The sequence below is a fragment of the Chamaea fasciata genome, unplaced genomic scaffold (genome assembly GCF_029207755.1).
Source record: "Chamaea fasciata isolate MVZ Bird 193981 ecotype frontalis unplaced genomic scaffold, bChaFas1.0.hap1 SCAF_4, whole genome shotgun sequence".
Classification (NCBI taxonomy): domain Eukaryota; kingdom Metazoa; phylum Chordata; class Aves; order Passeriformes; family Sylviidae; genus Chamaea; species Chamaea fasciata.
In genome coordinates this window covers 41,335,448-41,359,608 of record NW_027094089.1, presented here as the reverse complement: position 1 = coordinate 41,359,608, position 24,161 = coordinate 41,335,448, and the positions used below count along the sequence as shown (strand labels likewise).

At 38.3% G+C, this 24,161-nt stretch overlaps 1 protein-coding gene across 2 annotated transcripts in view; it reads right to left on the bottom strand.

Moving 5' to 3' along the window:
- Positions 1-19,830, bottom strand: part of PRR16 (proline rich 16) — a 137,349-nt gene extending 117,519 nt beyond the window's left edge. For both annotated transcript variants that reach the window (XR_010720506.1, XM_066181372.1), the window contains exon 1: positions 19,578-19,830. Coding sequence is in view for 1 of the 2 variants with exons in the window: in XM_066181372.1 (XP_066037469.1) it covers positions 19,578-19,739 (162 nt within the window). In the remaining variant the exon portion in view is untranslated. The remainder of the gene's footprint in view (positions 1-19,577) is intronic.
- Positions 19,831-24,161: the final 4,331 nt, after the last annotated feature.

Genomic DNA, 24,161 nt, shown 5'->3' with positions numbered 1-24,161 from the left:
TGGTCTTGTTCAATCTCATGTCGCACTTGGCCCAATGATCCAGCCTGTCCTGATCCCTCTGCAGAGCTCTCCTACCCTCCAATAGATCAAAACTTCTCCCCATCTTCATGTCATCTGCAAATCTGCTGATGGTGGGCTCAATCCCCTCATCTAGATCATCAGTAAAGATACTAAACAGGACTGGGCCCAACAGTGAAACTTTACCTATGAGGAATACTGAAGCTAGAGTTTGAAGCCAAAACCACAAATGTTTAGCCCCTTTACCACTGAAAATGCATGACATATTGGTTGATGAAAATTTTGAAACATGAATACTACACCAAAATCCCAATGAACTGTAAGAAACTCTTGACAGAACGGTGATGTAAGGTAACACCAATACTGTTTCAGTCAAACTGCAATCACACATTCACCTGTTGACATGATTTAATGCTTAGCATCTTACGTGTATCTTGTATTTCTGATACCATTCATGCAATGATTTATTTTTATTTTGAGCACAACATGAATGGAGAGAATGAGCCATAGTAAGGAAACAGACACTGGTAAATTTAGCACATTAAATCCTAGCGCTCCTCTATATTTATTCCTCATGGTTGTGAAGTTTCACTTTAAAAGCTCCAGATACAATGGAAAGACCCTACAGATGCAGCTGTTATGTAATGTACTGTGTAAATACACTATGCATTTGAACACGACAAAGCAATGCCTTCATGAGTTATTTGTACAAACTCTCTGTTTGAAGAGTTTGAAACCGTTCTGATACAAAGGAGAAGATTCTAAGAGGTATCATTTAAAAGGCAGACAGAGATGGTATAAAGCTATAGAACACAACTTGCATGTGCTGTAATGCTACCATTTATCTACAAGACAGATCTGATGGATGCTGTAAGAGCAAAGTTTCAAGCTCCTGGAAGGAAAAAAAACTGCAATAATTATCCATAAAAGCTTAGTGGAAATTTTTCTTCCATTGGTTCTATTAAAAAGTAATTAGCACCTGTGCAACTGCCAAAAAATTGGCAATTAACACTGCTACATAGGAGAACACTGGCACTTAATCCGGTTAGCATTCTCAAGGAAACCTCTAATGTACTAATGCTATCTGTCTATCTATCCATCTTAGGCACTTACATGGCTCCTATTGCTATAATATATAGGCATTTAACAATCTTCACTGAAGTTATTTTTACAACACCCTGGCGAGGTCATGAAATACAGTCAAACCAAGTGCACATATGTGGAGCTGAGTTTAGGCTATAATGTTACACAGCATTTAATTTACAAAATCCTATTTCTGGAGCTATTTCCAGGTGCACTGTACTTGTAATAAAACACACAACTAGGTCAACCAAGGAAAAATTATTAACTTCAGAGTTTAATTTCAAATTTAAAATCACATTTAGACAGTAAAATCATTTTCAAGAGAAGAATTTACTGAAGCTCACGTTTAGAGCCAGAGCCAGGGCAAGTCTTGGATGTCTACTGTAACAATTCCCATTTCCCACTGAATTTAAAACTAAGTCTCATTCAGCTAATGAAACTGCAAAGATGGTCTTCCTAGCATCTGAACAGATGCACATGCAATGGAAGGACACCAACAGTCAAGCAAGACAGTTGAAAAATGTGCTCTGAACATGCCAGACCTTGAACACTGTCACAGTGATTATCTAGAAAGGTGACTGAAGGAACCAGTTTGAAAGAAATGTTTAAAAGAAACCAAACAGATAAGACAGTGTACTTCTACACTGTGTGTATACAGCCAGCAGTAAATGCATATCAAAGCTGTGTTAAACTCTGTTTTGCTTAAAAACCCTAACCTAAAAACGCAAAAGCTATATAAAAGTCAACACAATAAAAATATAATCTGTTTCTCAGTTTCAACTGCTGACTTAGGCATAATTTTAGCTAAATGTAAGCCAGCAATTTGTCACCTCTAAATATAACAAAAACATAGGGAAAAAACCCTCCTTTTCCCATATTTCCAAGCTGTGAAGAGGCTTGCAACATATGTGAAAAAAAATACATCACTGGCTTTTGGCTTATGCTGCAACACAATTCAGGACTGAAAACCAATTTGGAGCAGTAGTTAAACAGTGTCTTTCCTAATGGTGTATTATACCAGAAGCTGCATTGCGTTTCTAAAAAGAAATAAAATGTTGATATTATCCTGTGAAAGAAATAAAGGAAAGAAATACCAGAGATAAAAAAAAAGGAAAAATATTCATTTCTTCATTTTTAGTGTCCTTTTGCTACATAAAAAGTACGCTACATGGAAACCAAATGTACCATGGAAATAACAGAGTGTGTTACATAGTTAACTATAGAAAGTATTTCCTTTTTCCAATATGCTTAGTTTTTCCAAGGATGTCAATTTAAAGTTTTAAAAAGTATCTACCCTAGCTCCTTGATGGCTTTGCTTAATTAAAATTACAGTAAAAGAATGGAATCAGTCTGTTTTCACAGTACATGCTATAATGATACATGAGCAAATTGCACTTTTTTTAAACTTTTCTCCTGAAAGGGACCAAGATCATCCATAATTAAGGAATAAAAGATTCCCTTTGAGTGTCATAGCACGATTAAAGGTGATTATTGATCTTGTTAACAAGGTGAAACAAGCGCACATTTCATTCAAGAACATGTTACATTTTTAATAAAAATAGTTTAGATTATCTTTGAAAATAAGATGAAACAGGACTGAAATTAACACAAGATTTATATGACTTAGATTATAGGAGAAAAACATATATACCAGTAGGACAAAATGTTGTTTTAATAGTACTATGCAATTCAGATCATTTAAAATTAGTATTTACAGTGACTTTATTCAAACTTAATTGAAGACACTTCCACAGCCTGATTAGACGCCTCAGATTCTGAAATACTTTTAAAATAGCGACCTGCTTATACCTGACACTCTGAGATCAGTGAGCATTACACGAGCACTACAAGATCTTCTCTGAAAAAGGTACTGAGAACACAGAATAATGAAAATACAATCACAAAATCTCAGAATGGTTTGGGTTGGAAGGGACTTTTAAAGGCCATCTAGGTCCACCGCCCCTGCCATAGGCAGGGCACCTTCCATTACACCAGATGGTTCCAATAGAAAGCTGAAATCTCCTCTCCAAAATACAGTTGGCTTTTTGATAGTAGTTTCTCCCTTAATGCATACTGATTTCAACAGCACTTCAGATGAAAACAGTTAACATACAGACAAACTATTACACTTCTTCACAATTCTGTTAGCTATTTTCAGCTAGTTGTGGATTTGTTTTGCCATTGTCAGTAGCCTCATTTCAGTCAGGGATTTGGTTTTAGATGTTGGTTTCCATCATGTATGTTTCAGTTTTCCTGGACCACTTAATTAGTAAAATTTTGCATGCTTTCAAGTGTCCTTTCTACTGGAGTCTAAACCTTAAATATCAGGGCATAAAGTAGGATAAACAGCCCAAAATTGTCCCTAGAATTTTAGCTGGAGCTCCTGGCACATGTATTTGTATTAGGAGTTTCAACTAAGACCAATGTGACTGAACAGCAAAGGTCAAGCTGGCCTGAGACTAAAGCAATATCTTTTCATAAGAGAGCTCTGAATTATTGTGTTCGAAGACACATTTGCTTAACAGACACTTAAAAAAATCCCTAAATGATGGCAGGGGGAAGATCCAGTAGCCAATCCAATAAAATAATTTCAAAAATACACTTATCCTACCTCTACCCCTGTGACACAGCGTGGTGGTACCACAGGAAATTACTGACAACAAAATTGTACCTATCTTGCAGATGCGTGTTTCTTATTTTCTGACCTAAAATAGTCACATCTGATTTGTCAAAGATAAACCTATTTCAGCTGAAGTAAGGAGACCCATAAATACACAGGAAAATGACGTGTTTACTGATTCCTTAATACACAGGAAAATGAGGTGTTTACTGATTTATATTTTCCACCCTCCAGTCTTACATCTGTGAAAGGGAGATAAAACCCCCCACCTCATAAACGTATTATGAAAATAAATTTATTAAACATTTATGAGAGTTTCCAACATCACAGTGACATTTATCACAGAAAAGGGCAATAGAAAATTAATTCTCTGTTCAGAAAAGTCCTGAATGTCATGCTATGTATAAGGCAGGGCTATCACACCAAATAATTACAGTGGCATAGTATCACACAGCTAATTACTAAGCATGAACCATCACAAAATACACTGAGTAAGGCAGTCTTACATAAAACAGCTATGGGAATGCAACTGAAAACTTCATCAAAACTAATTAAGAAACCATTTTAAGAATACATAACCTAAGTTTATGTTGCATCTCCAAGGCAAAATGCAAACCAAAATAGAAGAAAAGACCAACTCCATCATTTGATACTAAGCTGATAGCTGTGCCATATAGATGACTATAAGACTACTGGTATACAATGAAACCAGAGAACTGACACTCAAGATACGAGGGATCTGAAAGATTGAGGCACCTTTTACTAAGGGTTTCACCCGCTTCTAGATCAAGGTGCAAGAAAATCCAGGATACAGGGACTTATAATTCAGCACTGAAGAAAAGGCACTTCAGTACATGGATTCTGCTCAAAACTCTCAAACTTCCAGTCAGACTTCTCTTCTTCCCAGAGCTAACATGCACACCACTGATCACAACTTCTTAACGTCATCTCATTAACAGTCATTTCTCCACCCCTTTATGATAACCTTTCCTTATGCAAAGGTAAACTGTACATGCAGTTTCTCAACCTTCTCCTTTCATTGGAGGTATGCATCACTCCACCAAGTTAGCATAGCTTAGTAGCATGGCTTACTCAGGAGAGAAGGGGGAAAAAAGAATCTTGTTACAGCAGCTCAGAGGGAACATTTACATCCCCTGGTCATGTCAGACAGGCTTCTGTGATCAAAACACTATACTCCAGCAAAGGCTAGACTTCTTTGCTAGAGTACAGAAAGGAAGTAGCAGGGGGCTGGGGGCGCAGGAAAGCTTTCAAGCATGAAGATGACAAGCATCATCAAAACCATGACATTTTCCCAGGCTTATTGCTCTGAAGTAGATCAGCCACTTCGTCTAAAAGAAAGGGGCTTTTTTTTTTTTTTTAATAATAATAGCAAGATGCAGAACTCAGCATTGAAAAATTCCATCTGAACTATTTGACCTTAATAAAATAACTGAAGGTGATTATTTTATACTGGGAAGAATCTGGCAGCTAGTGATGTGTTACACTTTCTATTACGTTTGTCTTCAAAGCAAAATTAAATTAACAAAACCAAGTAAACTCTTCATAATGGCATTTTATGCATTTGTAAATGTACCCAGCCATTCTGGACAGTGCTCCTTTGACATGAACATACAGCGTGCTATAGCAAATTGGTCCTTCTGACACTATTTTACTTCACAGATAGAGTAGTTTGTACCAACATGCAAAGACAAATTCTTAATGTCACTCCCTCGTAGAAGAACACTATTTAAATTGCTGTATTCAACGACTATTACTCTTATTTTTGATGGAGTATGCTGATATAACAATTCTCAGACTCTGAAATAAAGGCCAGAAGACTGGAGAGAGCAGAAATAGGGGAAAAATTATTAGACAGGAGTCTAGTCCCGACAGGGTGTTACTCACTGGCCATGGTTTCACACCAGATGAAACCTAACTCTCCAGGAAGACGAGAAACCTTGTGAAAGTTCACTGCCCTGATGAGAGTACTAAGGTGTTGCCACAAAACAAAACAGGCCAGGGCACCTAAAGTGAGTTAATTAGAACCACTACTTTATCTTAGAACAAGGACAGAATTTAAGTCTTGTAAGTAGCCTTTGTTTACTCTAAGATGGAGGGAGAAAGGAGAAGGAGAAGAGAAAAAGGCATTTTGAAATATGCTTTTGGAAAATAATCATGGTCTGAAAAAACAGTCAGAGAAAATTCAGATCCACAATATATGTTTTCCTAATGATAATATATGCAAGAATTGATGTTTGAATATCCAAACAACATAATATTGACAAAAGAATCTCAATAGAAACAGAATCATAAGTCTATAAATAATAGTAGATTACTACCAATGAGGAAAAAAAAATGGGTATATTCCTTCATGAAAGTAAGAGTGGCAATTCATGATTATGAAGAGAAAGTTTCTACAGGAAGTGGGGGAAAACAATTAAGAATAGCAAGGATAACAAATAGCGAGGATAAACTTCAGTGAAAATCTTTCTGAGGTTATAGTCCTGACATTTCAGATTTCCTTGACAGACTATATAGACATAGCTCAAATTCTGAAGACCAATATCAGTTTCCTTCACTTTTTTCTTGCCTTTTTCAACTCATCTCCTTCCAGGCTCAACTTCTCTAACACATATTGCTGGAATAGTAATTTAATAACACTACAGTATTGTAATCATGTTCCATAAAAACACTTGGTAACTAGAAGTCTTTGAACCTAGTCCACAGAATCAACTTCATTGTCCAGTAAAGTACTCCTTCACCAGTACTGGCACTTCCCAACTCCAAACATGTCCATTAACACCTGGAACATTACCACTGCTAATGGTCATACACAAGTATTCCTGAGGGTGAAAGCACACAAATCCTTCTCAAATCCTGCTTCAATGAAAGATTATACACAGAGAGACCTCTTCAGACTCTGTAAAAAGAGTAATCACAGAAACCTTGGCATATAATAACAGTACATTAACACACTTAGATGGAAATAAATAAAGAATTTTAAAGTCCTAAACACAAAGAGGTCTTGCACTTAAAAAATACAGATGTTGACAGAAGCCATTAAACAGGACCGGCCCCAACACTGAGCCCTGGGGAGCTCCACTGGTGCCTGGCCACCAGTAACTCCATTCATCACCACTCTCTCGGCCCAGCCATCCAGCCAGTTTTTCACCCATCAATTAGCACACCCACCGCACTCCTGGAGAAGCCAGTTTCTCCAGGCAAATGTTGTGGGTGATGGTGTCAAAGGCTTCACTGAAGTCTAGGTAGAAGGAGATGATGAAGAACAGAGATGATTTTCTATGCCTTTAGAGAACACCTTCCCCTTATTTTTCTCTGCTCTCATCTTCAATGAATAAAAACTCATATTCTTCATATTGCATGGCACCAAAATGTTCTACAATTTAAGTACATACCACCTGAAAAGTGAAGTCCAGGTGGATTACTAATTACTTTACAGTTAACTTTTTCTAGATATGCAATAAGCAGTAGATTTGGGTCATGAAGAAACAGTAATGGAACTCCTTAACCAGACTTTGATTCATGTCATACACTATTTTTATTAATTACACATTCACAGAAGTTGCAAATGCTTTCAGTAAATTTGCTGATGCAGGAGACCTAATAGACAATATACATAGCATGAAGTAAATCTCTCTGATACTTAGAAATGGGATAAAATTCCCCTTCTGCATTATCATAACTATGAGGAGAAACTAAGTATCTTTGTGCTACAGACTGAAGTCAAGTAATTCATAGAGCTCTTTGGAGAGGGGTCATCGTGGAATGGCTGCCAGCAGGCAATTTCTTACCAAATAGAAATGAAACTTCAGAATGTAGCAAAATACAGTTCCAAGAAAGTTCTGATTAGATTTCACCTACTGTATTGTACATATTTCTGTGAAGAACAACTCAACCAAAACAGAGCTAGAAAAGCTCTGTTTAATCAAATGGAAAGAGTCTACCAAAGAAATTTTTAAAAAAAGTATTTTTTTACTTACGTACCAACACACATGTACAGCTAAATGAAGAAATATTGAAGAGCTACCAGAGCTGAGTGGTAACATTAGCAAAAAAGAAACTGCAACAATCTTGGAATTGTTATTTATTTGTCATTATTTATTTGTTTGTCCAATGGAATTGTTGGCCTAGATTAAACAGTTTCCAGCCACAAAAACATTGTACTACACTTCCTGTCTGCATTAAGAAGCATATAAAGTGTCATAAAATACCTCCTTCATGGGAAGAAAAACCTTAAAGACATATACACCTGCTAAAGTACTACACCAGGAGAAAGCAAAATGCTGATGCCTTGTCCTCTAGTCACACAGGCTACTGGTCTAACACTACACTCTTCAAGAAAGAATTCCACAGAAGTGTTGAAAGTCTATAGTTACTGTAGATAAAGCAAGGAAACAATTTAATCTGTTCAAAATAGACATTTAATTATTATAAAATCCTCTTGATCAAGATTTAATTGCAATGTATTAGCATTTACATAACAGATAACTTTGTTTCACAATGTACAAGAAATGATGCATTTAAGGAAGACATATCTCGGTAATGCACACTGACAAAAATGACGCTTCATTTTTGATTAGTAAATTAAATTGAGAAATAATAGATGAACATGGCAGAAGTACTTTGACTGTACAAAACAAGCTGTAATTAAATAAAGATTTGATCTTTAGAAAATTGAAGATCAACAATCCAAATTCCCTCTGGGCCTTGGCACTCCTCTAAAAGACCGTGATAAAAAACCCAAAATCCATTTGAAAAGCTGTCACACAACACCATGGCATCAGTCCTAAAACATGAGATGTCACTGTCAGAAGCTGTGAAAACTAAACAAAAGCCCATTTTACATTTAGCAAATGATTCTCAAGATCTACAAAATTTTCCTTTTTTTCATGATAGATTACTATTAACTACATTTGACTCTATAATACAAAGCATCAAGTCAAGCTTACTTACATTCTCCCAAAGAAAGAATAAATCCAGAGGGTTATTTATTAACTTTTTATCTTAGTACAGGTTTATGCCCCTGATTGACTAATATCTGTTGAACATACAAATTCAGAAACAATTTATATTCTAAGTCAGATATAAACTTTTAGAAAACTACCAGATTATGGGAAAAATAACTGGGTACATTTAATATTCTGTTGAAATTATCATAAAGTAGCTCCTGTTTCAAAGATGATGTACACTGAATAAACTCTGACAGAGCTGATTTAATTTTTTTTAATTCGTAAGAAACTTGAAGTAGATATTCATGATGCCTGACAAGTGCTCATCTCCTAGAAATAGTACACAGCTGTCATTCATTGAAATACAGTCTGTTTTTTTCTATGAGGATCATATCTCTCATACTTGAAATCTTGCAGTGAACACTCAGAAAAAGATTCATTATCGAACAGAAAGTTTCAAAACTACCTTTAAGAACTTTTAAAATTTGGAAGATATTTTTAGATTTTTCTAAAGGGCATTTCCACAAGTTACTTGATATTAAATGTATAATTTCTATGTATGTCTACCTTTAACCAATCTTTGACTACAATTCCTTTATATGCAATGGATTTCAGCCTTAAATAAAAGAATGGGAACTTTATCATTGCAATTAAAACACATTACTGTCTATTCAAATTCTGGGGTTCTATTTTCTCCTAAAATTAGGTACGTGAATCTAAGACATCAACGTTGCACCCAAACACACACAACAAATGTCGGGAATGACTGGCACTGCTTAAGGACAACAGCCAAGAAACTACAAGAAGGCACAGCTCTATCAAAGTCAAAGCTGTATCACACCAGCAAACATTCTGCTTGCTAAGATTTAAGACATCTAAACAAAATGATTAAGTAAAGTGTTTGTACACGATTTAAGTCCTTACAATTCTGGGATTCTTGTTTTATGACTTTTTTCTTTAGTAGACCAGATCAAATAATCACCAACTGAAAGACAAACACATGCAAACCAACTGTCAACAGGAAACAAGGAAAAAAAAACAATCATAACCTCCTCCTTCTTTTGCTTGAGCAGGAATATCCCAGATTTGTCAAAAAATAGTTTTCTCTAAATCTTTCAGGTTCACCTTACCACCCATACTTTGATTTCAACGAACAGAAAGTTATTACTTCAGCAGAGGTAGGCATACTTGTATAGTTTTCTAGTCTTAGTAAGTTATCCAAACACTGTGTTCATACACAGCTTATTTCTTCATCCAAATGCCACAGTGTTACTGAACCTTAACACATGCCATAAAATTACCTATAAGCATTGAAAGCCAAATAAGTCTAGATTGTACCATCCTAGATATTACAGATAAAACTCCTTAGCAATAGCAGAGACCATCTGCAATGATGAACTTACCTCATTCAAAGCATCCATTTAATTGCCAGTAAAAACATGTAGAGAATAAAGTACAGTTTAGCTGGTAACTGAAAATCATTTGTTTAAGAGAACAGTTCTATATTATTTTTAGGAAAGATAAAGCAAACTTTAGAAAACGATGTTAACTTAATCTATCATGGATGGCTTTTGCTTCTGTAATAATAACCAGTTAAATTGAATCCAAAAAACAGCTTTCAGTTTCTATCTACATTAGATTAGAAACTGAACTAAAAAAAATTACTAAGAATGAGCCTACATGAGAATCTCCTAGCAGCACACGGAAGATGTGAGAGGAGAACAACTGAGGTTCTAAAACAAGTGTCAGAGTCACCTGAAACTTTCAGGATTATCCTGAAACTGATATAGACTTTCATGTGACAACTTTCAAGAATGGAGAGACAAGCACTCTAATGTTTAAGAGCACAGATGACATCTGACAGTTCCTGGCAGTGAGGTAAACAAAGTTACACTAACACTTGAAACTGGTATGAGTGGAAAAGAGGGAAAGGACCAGGAAAAGAAACCAAAGAGCCTCAGAGGAATGGAAGGATTACTATGAGATTAGCATAGTGAAAATGAAAGTGCAAATTAAGCAGATGGGCAAAATTAATCTGAATTGTTGACAAAGTTAATTTGAATAATTACATTAGGTTTGCCTGGACAATTTCATTTGAAGGTGGGGAAAAGGATATATCACAGTTTAGTGTAGAGATGTTATGGGAGTAGTAGCATTCTTATAAAAGCAGAAGGGGGTGCAGCCCTCCCATCCAATCATCACTGCCTAATGTGACATACAGGCTCCAGTGGCTGCATTCACAAACACCAGCTCCAAGCCCTTGGTGTATGTACCTCTTATATTCATATAGGGAGCTAAACTGCAAATGTGTTATTATTCTGCCTGAAATTTAATAAAATCCGTCTTCAGATTTAAGGCAGTGAGAAGTACACAACCAGCTATTACTACAACTTTAATGAATAAGTACATTATATTCTTCTGCTAATTTTAAAATTTAGCTAAAAAAGTGTATATTGAGGAAGCAAATGTTTGTGGCCTAGAATTTTTATTAAATACATACCTGATTTTTTGAATCTAAATCCAAAATACTGTGTGCAGGTCTGGGCTCCTAAGCACAAGACAGATATGAACACACTGGAGCTAGTCCAGAAAAGGGGTTGGGAAGGGCTGGAGCATATGTTACATACTTGATTAGAAGGAGTAAAAGAGACAAGAAGAGGCACAATTAAAAATACAGGAAATCCAACCTAAACACAAGACCAAAAAAAGGGCGATTCAACACCGAAATGGGTAGTCCAGAAAGGTTGTGGAGTCACCATCCAATATGGAGATATTCAAGAAGAGTATCCTAAGCAACCTGCTCTAGTTGACTCTTGAATGAGTTGGACAATTTCTAGGGGCCCTTTTGAATCTCAACCAGTCTTTAATTCTGTACTAAGAAATAAGGGTATCTGTTCCAATTCTTTGTCCAATAACTACTGAACTCTCAGTCGTTAATTTAGCTGAAAATCTCAATGAAAAAGCATACAAAGAAAGAATTACATTTTTTTCATTACACTGTAGTAAAGAAAAAACATACTGACCTTGATGTTCCATATTTTCACATATAATTTTATACAGAAAGGACACTGTTTCATGGGTATGAACCAATGAATAATAATGGAGAAGCAGGTCCAAACAATTTCTTAATGCTTTCACTTCGTTAAGTTTATAGACTCTGTATCTTTTAGGCCACATAAGCTGCTCGCTTTAACACAGCGATATTTCCAGTAAACTATGAAATGTTAGTAGATAGCAAAATTTTGAATATTTTAAACACTTATCTCATATTTTGCAGCTGCATGAAAAGCTCAAATCAAGTTTTTGGTATCCCATAGAAGCCTTGGAGCCTGCTGCAGCTCATCTCACCTAATAAACTTAATAAATACATAATAAACTTCTCACACTGTTTTCCTAGGTATTAGGTTTTATCTTCTTCTCCTACTTAGAAGGCAAATGATTACACTGCAAGTAAGGATGTCCTATTCTTATTCTACCTTGGAGCTCTTCACTCAAAGAACTAGACCATAATAAACAGAACATAATACCACCATGGGTCCAACACTGGAATAATGACTGTGGATTTATGGAAAAAAAGGAAGGAGAAAAATTGAAAAGTGTTTTAAAATTACAGGATTTTTTCACATTACTGAGAAATAATCTTCAATGAAATCTGAAAATGATTCAACATCAGTGCTCTCAGTCTTCATAATGCAATGTGGCACATGCTGCACAGAACAATTGATGAGTTTGTTAACCTTTAAAGACACATGAACACACTATAGTTTTTGCAGAAGCAACTACTTATGGTACTGGTGTTGTTCAGAGGCAATTGCTCCTCACTGCCTTCCATCAGCTGTACTGCAACAATTCCAAACTAAACCAGAACACCAGCAGTTCAGCCACCAAGCCCTGTCATGACACTCATTCAACACACACAACCTGACAGAGGGAAGCTGTAGTGAGAGAACTGCTGGAGGATTTTCTCAGCCCTTCCACTAGGTCTGCTTTTCTTCCTCCCCTGGGTACAGTAATAAATGGCATTTTGAAACACTGCAGGTCACTGCAGCAAGAATGACCAGTCAATTTTGTATGGAGACAGACAGGAGCTGTAAGTAGGAGGCACATATAGGCTGTAGTCCTTTATCACCTATTCATACTTAAAGGAGAGGTAGCATGTTACTTATCAAGAAAACAATGTACATTGACTGCTATTTGCTGCTTCTATTAAAAACTAACAAACAACCAACAAAAAGCCCAACTACTAGTAAAGAAAAATAAAACCCTGTCTACATATAGGTAACTAGGTTTGTGGTAACTGCACAGCTGTCAGACACAGGCTACATGGGAATGAAAGCAGTCCATTTGCAAAATACACCCCTTTACTCTTTGCCTTGCAGCAGCAACCTCTGCTGAGGAAGGAAAAAGGAGGAACCTTCACAAGACATACATGCGCTACCCTGTGAGGTTACTGAACATTTATTTTTTTCACCAGCCTCTCAAGGAACAAGTATAACACTAAGAGAAGACTATGAGCCATCAATATTTTGCAACTCTAAAACAAATGAAAACTGGAAGACAATAGTAATGCTCATTCACAAAGGTATTGTCAAACAGGCACTGTGGGAAAGCACTCTCAGCTCAGGGACATCTGCATCTCTCCTACGGCCCTCCCAAGAGCAGTATTAATTAGTTGTGCACAACACATGTGTACAACATATGCGCTAATTTGGCTGGAAGTTTTGACTGGAAGTAGGAGGGGATAGTCCAGAATTTTTGTCCAAGGTGAGTAATGCAAACATTGTATAATTGCCAGAAGAAACTGTCAAAAATCTTCAAAGCTTCCATGATGGTGTTCAATCAATTCATTGGTATTGCATAATGCACTCGTAAACATGTGTAGCAGCAACTAAATTCTCTACATTTTGAAATTAAAATAAAAATTATGCAACCCCAAACTAATTTCCATCAGTCAAACTTAGTTTTGTTCCTTCCAAAGTCAATGCAAAAAATCAGACTGCAGCAGACTGAAGTTCGTGCCCATTTTTGTTTTCTGTATCACAGTCAGCAGTAAAATTCAAATTTTACAAAAAGATACTTATTTTCACTGTGGTACTGTTTTTATTGGAAAACTGAATTTATATATGCCCTATTTAGCTCCTGATTGCACATTACTATCAGGAGCTCAGTATTACATATAAGGAATGAAGTAGCTGACATGAGTTTAAAAACAAAACAAGTAGCACAAATTAGCAGTGTGCTTCCCTCTCCAAAGTATCTTGACATCAATAAACAATGCTCTATAGGTACACTAGTTATTCTTTTCAAGGGGTTATACAATACAATTACTAATTCTTGGTAAATATGGTTACAAATCAGACGCGGAGCAACCCCACCCTTCATGTATCAGCATATAATTGTTTCTGACCACCTTAACACACGGGGGTTTTTTAATGTTCACAGTTACCTATTAGGTCCATTAGTATAATTGACACTACAAGCATAAGCTTTTTATCTTAGTTCAATGCAGGTTTTATTGTCTCTAACAGTATAAATGCTTCACAGACCACAAGAAATAAATGGAAAGAAAAAATACAATACAGTTTTCTGCAACATCTATTTATGGCCCTCTTTGCACCCCTGGGCAGATTACACTAAAATTGCTGTGCAGTGCCTCTCTTACATAATGAATAATACTCTGCAGTCAAACATCCAGGTACAGGACATGATTGTATCTGGCACAAAGGAACAAGTGCAATAATAAAGCAGAAAAAAAAAATCTCTTGGAGAGATTAGCAAGTTTTGGAATGGCAAATGTCTTTACTCATGCAACACCCTGATCCTGGTACCTGAACTGGATCTCAATCCCAGCCACAGCAGAAAAAATTACAAAAAAGCTTCAGTCCCTCACACACCTTACCAGGATCTGCACATGCAGACAGTGTACACACCGAAAAAAAGACTCCAGAAGGAACACTGTTAAGAGGGCCTGCATCCCGCATCCAGGTGTAGGTAGGGCATGTGCATTTAACTGGATTTCTAATGGTAGAAACGTATATGCACAAAAAGTTCTTCCTTCAACTGCCACTACCTAGCAAAAAAGAGTGGAGGTCCTTGACACCCAAACAGAATCCAAAGAGGCAAGAATCAGCAGAAGAAGGAATGCATTAAAATGTTTTGCTATTTTTTCTACCAATCTTTGATTTCTATATAGTATTTCCCATAACTATGCTGTAATAACTCCATGTCTCATCTTTATGCAACAATATGAACCCAAAACATTTTTTATACTGGTGCTTGCACAACAGAGATACTGATACATCATTGACTACTGCTGCTCCGTTCCTCTTGGTGGACCTGATACTTCCTAGTTTCCAGTTAAACAGGCAAGAACTTGAAGTACCTTCTGCCATCTGGACAGGTACCAGAACACAAAACCAGAAATAAAATGAAAAAAACTGGTGGTTGAAATTGTAATACACTTCTGCAGTCCTGATCCAGAAATTAAAACCACAGAACACATGACCACTCTTCACTTAAGAGAGTGATGACTGGCCTGCTTATAGAATCAGGTCATTTATCCTATAACGAACTTTGTCGTGGCGTTTTGGGGGAGGGGGTTGGTATCTGCTAGTCTCATCATCACCTAGAAAATATGTATTAAGTAACGCCCAAATTAATTAAAATGACTTTATTATAACAGAAAATAAAAATATCATCATTATATAGATGATACCTTTACGGAAAATAAGCACATCAGTTAGATGACAGAAGATTATGTACTCATTCTGTCAGCACGACATTTTCAAAGGATTTAAAGCAGAGGAGGTAGTTTCAAATGACTGAAAATTCACTGATGTATGTGCAATGCCTATGAGGGCTTCTGTTACTCCTGCACCTCCATTTTGGAGTATTCCAAACACTGGCAATAGCTACACAGCTGCTTCCTTTTGATAAAAGGTTGGAGCATATTTAGCCAATTAAAAGCTATGCAAATGTCTCACACAAAACTTCCATGAATTTGTTCTGCGAGATGAATTTTTATTATTATTACAAGAAAGTATTTATCAAATTATTTAGTTATGTATTTCTTTAATGAAAACAAGCACAAGACTATAAAAATGTGTAACATTATCATAAAATGTGAGAGCAAGGAAGGCTTTAAAATTACATTGTCATTATTAAGGTTATACAAATCTCTGTGCCCTGCTGCCCACAGGTGTTCATGTGTATCCCCTACAATCGCTTCTGAAGTAATCAGAGGGCTACATCATGCATTTTACAATAGTTTAATTAGCAAACATCTTCTGATTTCCAATATTACATTACTTAGGCACCAGACAGATAATTATCAGTTCCAAAACACAACTTGATAATACCCATCTTTCTGGACAAACACCAGTGAAAAAGGTCCTTTATTCAATCCTCTGGAGGAGAACCAAAGTTTAAGGCTCCACCAACTTAATTCTGAAATAATCTGGACTAAAGGAATAGAAAGTGTTACTCAATCCTCCAACATCCCTTTGATTTTTTTTTTTTTTAAATTTGGAATATTCATCAAATAACAGCAACTGAAACCATTTCAAATCCATTTTTCCATGCAAAAACACATCCCACTGTTGCTACACACCCACATAAGGAGACAAAAGGGGAAACACCTCTCCAAGATTAACTGCTCCCAACAGAAGACTAGCCACACACCAGCTCAGACTCTGGACTCAGCACTGCTGCATCCTTCCATGTCTCTCAGTCAAACCCTTCTCTATCCTTAATTTTCTGTGGTTACCTTAGCCTATGCAGACCAGATCAATAAACAAGGGCGGGAGAGCAGGAGGGAAGAAAGGGATGTTGCATTTCTGAGACATAGTAACTCTTAAAATGTATTTGGTTTATTCTGCATGATTTAGTCACGTGCTTCTAGAGAATATATGTAACTTCATGGTTTGCCCATCTGGGTTTAACATGCCACCCTCTACCTACCCTGCAATTTTCCTTTTTCAAAAACATAAAAAGGGTTAAATAACCAATTAGAAAAAAGTTCAGAACAATGGGCAGATGAAAATACATTAATGTAAATAAAACATAAGCCAAATTTAGTAAAACATATAAGTGCCATATAGCCATGCCACTTACTGTTACAGAGCAACAGTTCATTTTGAAGCAACAAAATGGCATTTCATTTTGACAGTACTTTGATTACAAAATTAAAAAAAAAGACTGACAGAGAGTCATGAACTTAATCACAACAGTTTAAGTGCTCCATTAAGAATAATTATAATTTATATTTAAGGGTAACAAATACGTAGGCATGAAAAGAAAAAAAAAAGTAGTTTAAAAATTATGTAAATCACAAAAAACATTACTGTAACATTGTATTTTCTATATCACAACTAAATATTACTGGAACTACACAAAAAAGGGCTAAAAAACCTTCATGCCCTACCACTTACCAGTACCGAAAACTTTTTAAATAGTAATAAAAAAATTAAATACTCTTTCCAGCATACTGTACTACTTATTTAAAAAAAAAAAAAAAAAAAAAAAAAAAGTAGCAGAAAAGATTGTAGCACAACAGCTGGGCTACAGCAAACACCCGGGGGGGGGGGGGGGGGGGGGGGGTGGGGGGGGGAAGGCAGCAACAACATTTCCAGAAATACAGAATTTGCAGTGAAGTGGAAAGTGTGAACTTACATCCTCTATTTCATCATTATGACTGGTTCTACAGTAGGGAACCTAAATGAAGCACAGTTACATTTCTATGTGTAATATACCAAAACTAATGATAGATTAACTTCCTGCTAGCTTTAACAAAGAGCCAATCAATGCTTCCTAACACCTACAAACAACTTGTGAAAGAGACTGGATATTAGCTTATAATATCACCAATTAACTCACTTTTACATAAAAAGTATTCATTGCAGTTATGTCAAGAGTTTTTGTGCAGATTTAGCACATCCTATAAAGGCAGACAAACTAATGGTAATCAGATGACAAACTTTTCCAGACTTTCCAAAATAATTTGTCACACAAAGTGCATTTAACACATAACGATAATATTGCAATCAAGCAGATGTATGTGTATGCAACTTATATTTGTTGGAGTATCAAAGCTACCATCTTTGTAAGGCATATCGGGTGAAAAGTATTTCTAAAAACCTCATGTGTAGTCAGAAACAAGATTTAACTATCCTTTTTATAAAAATACCTTTATTTTCTCAAAACAGATGTTACTGGCAATTTTTGCCCCCTTCAACAGGTACACAGTACTTAACAGAGTTACAGGTCAATTTCTCTACAAGTTTCCCTATCAAGCAGAGGTAAATCCAGTTCTCTTTTACAGATGCGGTCAACCAGAACAGACAAGTTTGCTTAGATAAAACATGCCACAGTAAATGATGATATACGATCTCCACTTACAGAGATCCTATTTGCTCACTAGAAGAAAGCTAGGACTGATTATGTGCAGAAAACGATTTACATTCATGGGACAGAACACATTACATCCTTTCCAGGTCCTGAAAATGTGCTTCTGCAGCAACAGAAGCCAGTTTACACTATCGGTCTTAGAAATCTTTAAAGAGCTGCTCTGCAAACATTTTTTATTTCCATTTCAAAATACCTTAAAGATTACAAAGCATAGACAGCAGCAAATATAAGGAAAAGATAAATTATAGATTTATTAAAAAAAAAAGAAAATAAAGGAGAAACCTGGAATTGTGGGTGAAAAAAGGGCCTAAAAGTTCTGATTAGTGAGCTGTGTGTTTATACATCCTTCAACAATATACAAAGCACTGGGTGAATTTCAGACTGCCTCAGACGGCAAAACATTGTTGAAAGAAACTTGTTGACAATGTTAAAATAGAAAACTAATATTTGATGGCAAAAAACCCAAAGCTTATTATAATTGTCAAATATAGGATTATAAAGCAATATGCAGAGATTCTGGACTTGCATTCCGGTGCATAATCCAACCATCTGTCGACCAGTTGTGTAGCAAAATCAGGATGACATGGAAATCTCCAAAAGGACAGCCAAATTCTTCTCATTGAGCTACTGCATTTCCCTGCTTATGAACATGCCCGCGGTAATCGCACTCTGCCTGCAGATTAACCTAGAGGAGATGACACCCGCCACCAGCACAAGAGAGATCGCAAAGGCAATCTTGCCAGATAGGGCCGATAAGCAGGGCCCTCAGCTCCCGGTGAAGCAGGCTGCAAGAAGCTGAAGCTGACTTCGTCGCGCCGGTGCAGTCGCGCCGGGCGCGGAGCCTTCGCCAAGGGTGGCGGAGCGCCGGTCCGGGGCCGCTCAGCCCTCACCGCCGGGGAGATGCCAGCGGGGTTGCTGCTGCTGAGGGCGAGCACGGCGCCGCACCGCGCAACCGGAAAGTTAAAACTCACTGGAGCGGGAGCGGGGTCTGTCCTGAGTCGTCTCCCACCGCCGGGACGCCGGCGCGGCTTAGCCCGGAATCGGGCAGCGCTGCGGGGCCGGCAGCTCCCCAACACAACACCTTTCCCGCCCAGCAGGGACCGCTCAGGAGAAGCTCCCCCCGGGAAAAATGAAACTCCGAGGGGTGCCCTGAGGTGGGAAGTCCCCGAGTAGAGCAACCTCGCAGTCGAGGAGAGCACGGACGATCTCGGGGTGCACGGCACCCGGGACACGGGACTCCAGCCCGTTCCGGGCCGCCGGGCAGCGCAGCGATGCCCAGCCGCCGCCCCGGAGCACGGCCGGGAGCTGCCCCGTGCCCAGCCTGGACACTAGTTGCTCGACCCGCGGCGAAGAAGGGGCAAAACGAGCCCGGGGGCCGCAGCAGAGCTCCGGGGGAAGCAGGACCCCAGCCTGCGGGCGGTGGGGCGCGTGCCCCATACGGGGCAGACTGGGGGTCCGCCCGCGCAGCCCCTCATTCTCACCTCCTTAAGTTCCTTGGCGACATCTTTGAGGTCCCCAAGGACTAATTCCAAATCCTCCACGATGATCTTGATCTGCTCCTTCACCTTGGCTTTGGAGGCTGCCGGCGGCCCCTCGGACGGCGAGGAGGAGGAGGATGCGGTCCCCTTGGACTGGGCGGACATCCTTCGGGGCAGCCCGGCGCGGCCAGCGGGCACGCAGGTCAGACGAGCTCAGCGGCGGCCACTGGCCGCCCGGCCCCGTCCCTCCAGCTCCTGGAGCTGCCGCAGCCGCAACCGCTGCCGCCGCCGCCGCCGCCCGCCCGCCCGCGCATCCCGCGCCGCGGGTGTCGAACCGCGCCGCGCTCCGCCGGGCGGCCGCGCTGTGCAGCTGCCATCGGCTCCCGGAGCGGCACCGGGGCCCGGCTGCAGCCCGCCGCGCGCCGCGCCTGCGCCTGGCCCCGCCCGCGCCGCCGCCCGCGCCCGGCCCGCTCCGGCCCGGCCCGGCTCGGCCCCGGCTCCGGGAGGCAGCGGCGGCCGGGGGAGGAGCGCTCGCCGCCCGCGTTCCTGGGGGGCGGCGGAGGCCGGGCGGAAGAGATGCTGTCCCACCTCTTTGGCGCCCGAAGGCCCGCGGGGGCGAGAGCGCTGGGCTGTCTCCCAGAGGTTGCGTGGTGCTGTCGCTCCCCAGAGCCCCCGCCTTGGTCCCCGGGAGCGGGCCAGGTCGCACCGAGTCTGACGGGGGAAAGGTCAAAACCTGCCAAAATATCATCCAAAAAGGAAACGCTTTTCGTCGCTGGCTCATTGATGAAGACAGCAACAGTGCCTGTTTCTGGTGATAAAAGTAATTGGAGGGGTGACACAGAGCCCTGTACTGTTAACTGACCAGTTTGACTCATCTGGAGTGTACATGGCTCCAAACCATGGCATGGTTTGGACTATGGGATGAAGGCACAGAAGAACAGTGTTGTGTGAAAGCCACCAAATCAGTAAATTGCACTTACATGTCCCTGCTCACCTGTATAAACTGCGCTGAAAAAACACAATAATAGTAGACCCTGTACTAGTTGGGAAGTAAAGGGTGTGTATCACACCTTATAGAAATAAATGAGGCACATGAGCCCAAGTATCTTTCACGAATTTTCTACTAGGCTCTTTCTCTGAAATGTCGTCCAGTTCCACTTTGGAACATATACTTCCCCTACCGCTCTTCAGAAATCGATCTGTAGAGCGAAATTAAGAGATTGTAAGATATCACTAACTTCTGGTGGGTTTTTTTTTCTTTTTTCATTTTACTGCAAAAAAAGCTAAAAGGAGGTGGTTTAGGTATTTCTGTCTCCAACTAGCTATGAACAGCGAGAAGGCGGAATGCAGCCAAATCCTGCTTTAAGCATCATCCTGCATGGCTGCAGCTGACTTGATGTTGTAAATGTTTCTGAGTTTTGGCACCCTGAGACGTTTTGACCTAGCTAAAGCAGGACCGGAAAAGCAACCTTGCCCAGGGCAGTGTGTGGTACATGGTCTGCACGTGGTGAAATAGTGAGGGCCTGACAGCACCTGTTACTGCCTAGGATAAAGTGCAATTATATTTCCACATTTTGCCTCTCTAAAATTTGTGATATTGGCTGAAATTATATGTTAGTGGGCACAGAGTTTAATTTTCCCCCCAGGTGTCTCAAAGCCTTTTCAAACAATTTCAACAGGGCAATGTTCAAGAAGAGCCCTCAAGAAGAGTTGTTTTCTCTCAACTTTTCTCAAGCCAAATGGGAGATTTCTTTTTCATCTCATAAAGTTGAAGCTCTTCCAGCACTGACTTTTAAAAACATTCCCTCTGGTTATTTTTACTTAAATGTTTCTATATGAGCAACAACATCATATGATTTTTGAAGCTGGCTAAGTCAGAAATTCCAAACTGCAGTCACCACTAAATTAGAAAGAAAGCAACCCACAAGTTGTTGAATAAGTTTTAATTAATATGTTTGAACATTATTCCTCAGGGGTATTGTATGGACAGAAAAAAATAAAACATTTATGAAAAGCTATCAGTGGAATTATCTATGCAGAAGCCAGCACACATCCAGTTTATAATTAGAGAAAAAAAAACTATTTTGTGACAGCAGTTAAGGTTGCTGCATGACAGTATATCTAGCTATACATAACATGGCTTAAATAGATGAGGGGTGGTTTCTTGCTGTAAAAATATTTATAATCATCACAAAATTGCTACCAGGTTTGCTAAAGACACAGCAATTTGAGCATTTTATAGATTGTCTCTGTATAAAGTGTTGCCATATCTCACTACTATTTTTATTTTAAGAAGGAAGAATTGATTCTTGTTCTATCTAATCAGTTAGTTTTAACTCATGACAAGACTTTACCCATAATCCTGTGGATATCCAGTTCCTGTAAGCCTGTGACCGTCTTTGGAGACATCCCAAACTTTTGAAGATGTAAATCATGTTCACTTTCCCAATCCCTCCACTTTTGTGGTGACATTCTTCTAAGAGCTGTGCAGTGGCTGATATATTTTATTCATTCAAGTGTGTACTGCTTAGCCCTGAAAAATACTGATACCACTTCTAAGTCCTGAATAAGGCTTATTTTCCTACTGGTCTTGAAAGCAATTTAATGCCTTTAAAAGTGTTCTGTACCTTGCCAAACCATGTCTTAGTTGACTAATAAGTCCTTTCCCACAGCAAAGTTATCTATTAGTCATTTTAGTTCTTTTTTCTTTTGTCTCTGCATAAAACTATGTATTAGTGAGCTGTCAGTTTATTGTTTTTATAGTCTTTCTGTCTATACCTTCACCAAACCTGAACTGGCTACTCAGGTAACTCCTTACTGGAAGTCTGACTTGTTTGGGGTGTTAAAGAGATCCAGAGGACGCACAAGAAGTCTCCCCAGAAATCTTGGGGGCAAAAGGTATTTAGAAAGTTAAAATATTAAGACATTCAAAGTGCAGTTCACTGATTTTCCATTAACACTTGAAATCCAGGAACACTTATTCAAGAAAGAACCCAATCCTCCCCACACACACTCATTAAATGAATATTTAGTGAGTTACAATATAACTGTCAGCTGTGATGTCAATTATGTTTGCAAGTTGAGCAAGTCTTGCAGTAATTGGGAAGGACCTCTCTCTCAAAAATCTATCAAGATGCTGCAAAGTTTTGTTTTGGTGATTCAGTAGATGGCACTTTTCCTTCTGGAAAAAAAGTCCTATATCTCAGCCAAGTGTTACAAATAGAATGAACTGCACTCTCACAAAGCAGTGATTTTATCATGCTGTTTTATTTATGCTATTTTACGTATGGAGTCACTAAGATATGAAAGCTATGCAGGAAATCATGAGTAATCATAAAATGTACATGAACCACAGAAATGATTTTGCATGAGGATCTGCCACAGTAGCAATATCAGAAATTCAATGACTTTTAAATTTAGTCACTTTTCTCTTATATATTAAAAAAACAAAAAGCCCCAGATGCTTGCCTACTTGGAAGGGCTTCTTTAGTACCCTAAAACCTTTTTAGCTATTCTTGTATAAGAATATAAACCAAAGGAGCACTTTATAGATTATACATGTAAAACTGCACCCCACTTTCCTATAGTTGTTAGTATTCCCAATAAATTCCTTAAAAAAATAATTTGCTATTGCCTGATGAAGGTATTTTGTTTGAAGTTTGGGCTATTTATCAAAGACAAAAATTCCATTAAGCCTTTTAGGTAAAGCAAGGTCTGGATGTTCTGATTAATTTTAAACATTGTGAAACTTTCCAGCCAAAGGCAAATAATTTATAAGGCAATAAGATGTTGTAGCAGAACATCTTAATTTGGTGAATGATAAAATAAAACCTTAATTTATTTTCTATCTCTTTTTAGAATTTGTTCTTAAAGGAAATATTCCACATATCCATAGACAAGTTAGGGAAGCATTTAAAAAGTAAACCTCTCTTTTTCTTGCCATATGAAATTGTGTGGAAGAAAGCCAAGATCTGTTGCCAGAGGCTTGAATGTTGGACCCATACTGTTTAAAATGTTCAATAAAGTCTTCAAATTAATCATAAGTTAAATTAAAACAATGGGCTAAGATAAAGTACAATGTGACTAACTTGTATTCCACATAATTGTTGAATATAGATTTTCATCTTTCATACTATTCATCCTAAAAGAACAGTACAGTAATCTCTTTTCAAAATTCTTCCATACCTAACTGAATATTTTGTTATTTTCTTAACTCTTGTACAGATTTTTAATGGTTATTATGAGAAAGTCACTCTGGCTGCTTATGTTCCAAACTGTAGAGTTGCAGTTCATTTGCACAGATGCTGGAAAACTTTTAAGTTAAAGAAAAAAAAACTAAAACTATTTCTGAATGTGGTATAGTAAAATGACATTATATTCTTCCACTTTTTTAAAAACAGGTTATTCCTTTAAAAAAACCTCAAGGTCTCACAAAATAAAAAACATACTTCTGAATTCAGTTTGCTCATTTCCATAATGTAGCTAGAGAACAGAATGGAACTCAGGACTGGGGCAACATCACCCTTTGCACCAATTACTTGTCCTACTTCTCCACTATTTTGTTCTTGATATTGATTCAAAATCATA